General features: G+C 54.3%; 1 protein-coding gene across 1 annotated transcript; it reads left to right on the plus strand.

The window, feature by feature from the left end:
* Positions 1 to 589: 589 nt before the first annotated feature.
* MONBRDRAFT_13101 (uncharacterized protein) lies at positions 590 to 1,036 on the plus strand (the record flags this gene model as incomplete). The annotated part of the gene is made up of 1 exon (XM_001751003.1): positions 590 to 1,036. One exon carries the CDS (start codon positions 590 to 592, stop codon positions 1,034 to 1,036), a length of 447 nt encoding a protein of 148 aa, XP_001751055.1.
* Positions 1,037 to 2,231: the final 1,195 nt, after the last annotated feature.

Below are 2,231 nucleotides of genomic sequence, written 5' to 3' on the forward strand. Positions count from 1 at the left end.
TACCATCTTGGTGTATCATCTTGTTGTGGCATCTGTTGGGACCAACAGATTGCTGATATCGCCTCCACCTGTCTTCAGTGTGATAGTCCATTCTCTGTCTCCACTGTGTGTGTGTGTTTCCACCTGCTATAAATGGGAGCGATCTCCCTGGATCGGTACCATTTTCCTTCTTGACCTCGGTCGTTCCACTTCCCTCCTTTTGTCTTGTTCTGTCTTGTTCCTTCGCCTTGCTTCAATCCATGTTCTCGTATGCACTTCGATTGGTTGGATACCTCTGTGACAATCGCCTTGTCCACACACATTACACTGTACTGGACATACACCTTTAATAGGTTATGGGCCTCGGTTGTGTACTCTTCCAACCTCCCTTTCGTTACCCTGCCTCGCGCTTTCCAGCTGCTCTGTTCCCCTCCTGCTTCCTCCCTGTGTCTTCTGCTTGTATTGTGAAAACGTTTCAAAATCTTCAAAAACCTCTTTGTTCTCTCTGTTTTGAGACAGTGCAAAATTGTCATACTTTTTGTTTGTTTGCTTGCTTCCTTGCTTGTTGTTGTTGTTGTTGTACCTTTCCCCTCCCTTGATCATCGCCACCATGCCATTTAGTGTTATGCATACTCCTGTTGACCAGCGAGTCACTCGTAGCCGTGGCGCTGTGCAAAGCGCTGCTCGCGCTGCTGCCACCAGAAATTTTGAGGCTCACACCGACCTCACGCGCGACTTCCAGCACGAAGAAGATTATGCCGAACCCGACGCTCTCGATTGCTTGGTCAACGAGCATGAGGAAGAGGAAAGGCCGAAAATGGCCGCCACCGGGTCGCACCCGGCCACGCCTTCGACAGGAGCCGCTCCCGTCGAGGCTACCGCGAGCGCTTCTCGCCATGCCGCAAGCGCCGCCGCCACATCAGCCGCCGCCGCGGGCCCTGGATCCCCCCGCAACAATGACGCCGCCGTGGCCCAGGTCCACAGGACCCTGCAAGCCCTAGTGCACTCTCTAGGCTCCCAACATCAGCTCCAATCGCAGATTGCCGAGCTTGAATAATAAATGCTTGAACGCGAGATAAACGCTGCCCTTCGGCTCATCCCGGACAGGGGCCGCTCACATGGTTCGTTACGCGCGCACGAGACCCAGTCGCCTTCTCGTGACCTTGCGACCGATTTTTCTTTGCTCGCTCCCTCGCCCGCGGCGCACCCGTCTGCCCGCGATGGCGAAGTGGCGTTTGGCCTGGCCTCCAATCGCCCTCTACCCCGGCTCCCGAGAGAGCCCGTGCACGAATCGCTCTCTCACGACTCTCGTTATCGTCATGGCTATTTGAGCTCTCCCGCACATGACGATAGAGCCACCACGCCCAGGCGCTCTCCCATGGAAGCAGTGGATGCATCCCAATTTGGTGTTGCCTTTGGCACCAATGCGCCGCCACGGGCCGGCTCTCGGACTCAACCACCCCACCACGTTTGGCACCGAGCCTACCAAACCTCAACCAAGTGGGAGTCCTATCGCGGTGACAGCAAGAAAGGTCTTGACTCCCTCAAAGGGCCATTTCAAACACAAGAAACCAAATACGGCAGTCAAGCATCACAAATATAAGCCATCACAGCACGATCACACAATGAACACCACGGCACGCTCACATCCAACGAGACACAACGTCGGATTGAGGAAAACAACCGGCCACAGAAGACAGAGACATCATACAAAGGACTTTACAAAAATTCAGCAAAAATACCACACAAATACAGTCAAAATCAAAGTAAAATTAAAACAAAAATACAAGTCAAGCCATCAAAAGATCACAACGAGAACCACCTAGGGAGCAACAGGTGCACACAGGGATCCCCACAGAGGGACCCCCGAGACGGTGCCTACCTACGACGAGCGCAGGCAGACACCGCCTCTGAGGTTCAAACACCTAATTTATTATTTATTATTTACACCGCCAAAGTGGCGCTGGATGTGGTCAGCGTTCATCTGATGGACCAGCGCCGCAAAGCGACCTTTCCACCGAGGAACAAAGGCCTCATCCAGCCCCGGCTGGTACACACCACGGGCCTCGGCGCAGCGGGCGAGCTGACCAAGCAGATCCACAAAGGAGGAGGCGAACCCACCGGTTGTCGTCATCGCCGCAGGGACGATCAGAGTTTTTCCATGGTTGAAACCGGTGTAGTAGTCGCGCTTCTCCTTTTCTGACCACATCCAGCGCCACTTTGGCGGTGTCTGCCTGCGCTCGTCGTAGGTA

This window comes from Monosiga brevicollis, genomic scaffold (genome assembly GCF_000002865.3).
Source record: "Monosiga brevicollis MX1 MONBRscaffold_70 genomic scaffold, whole genome shotgun sequence".
NCBI lineage: Eukaryota > Choanoflagellata > Craspedida > Salpingoecidae > Monosiga > Monosiga brevicollis.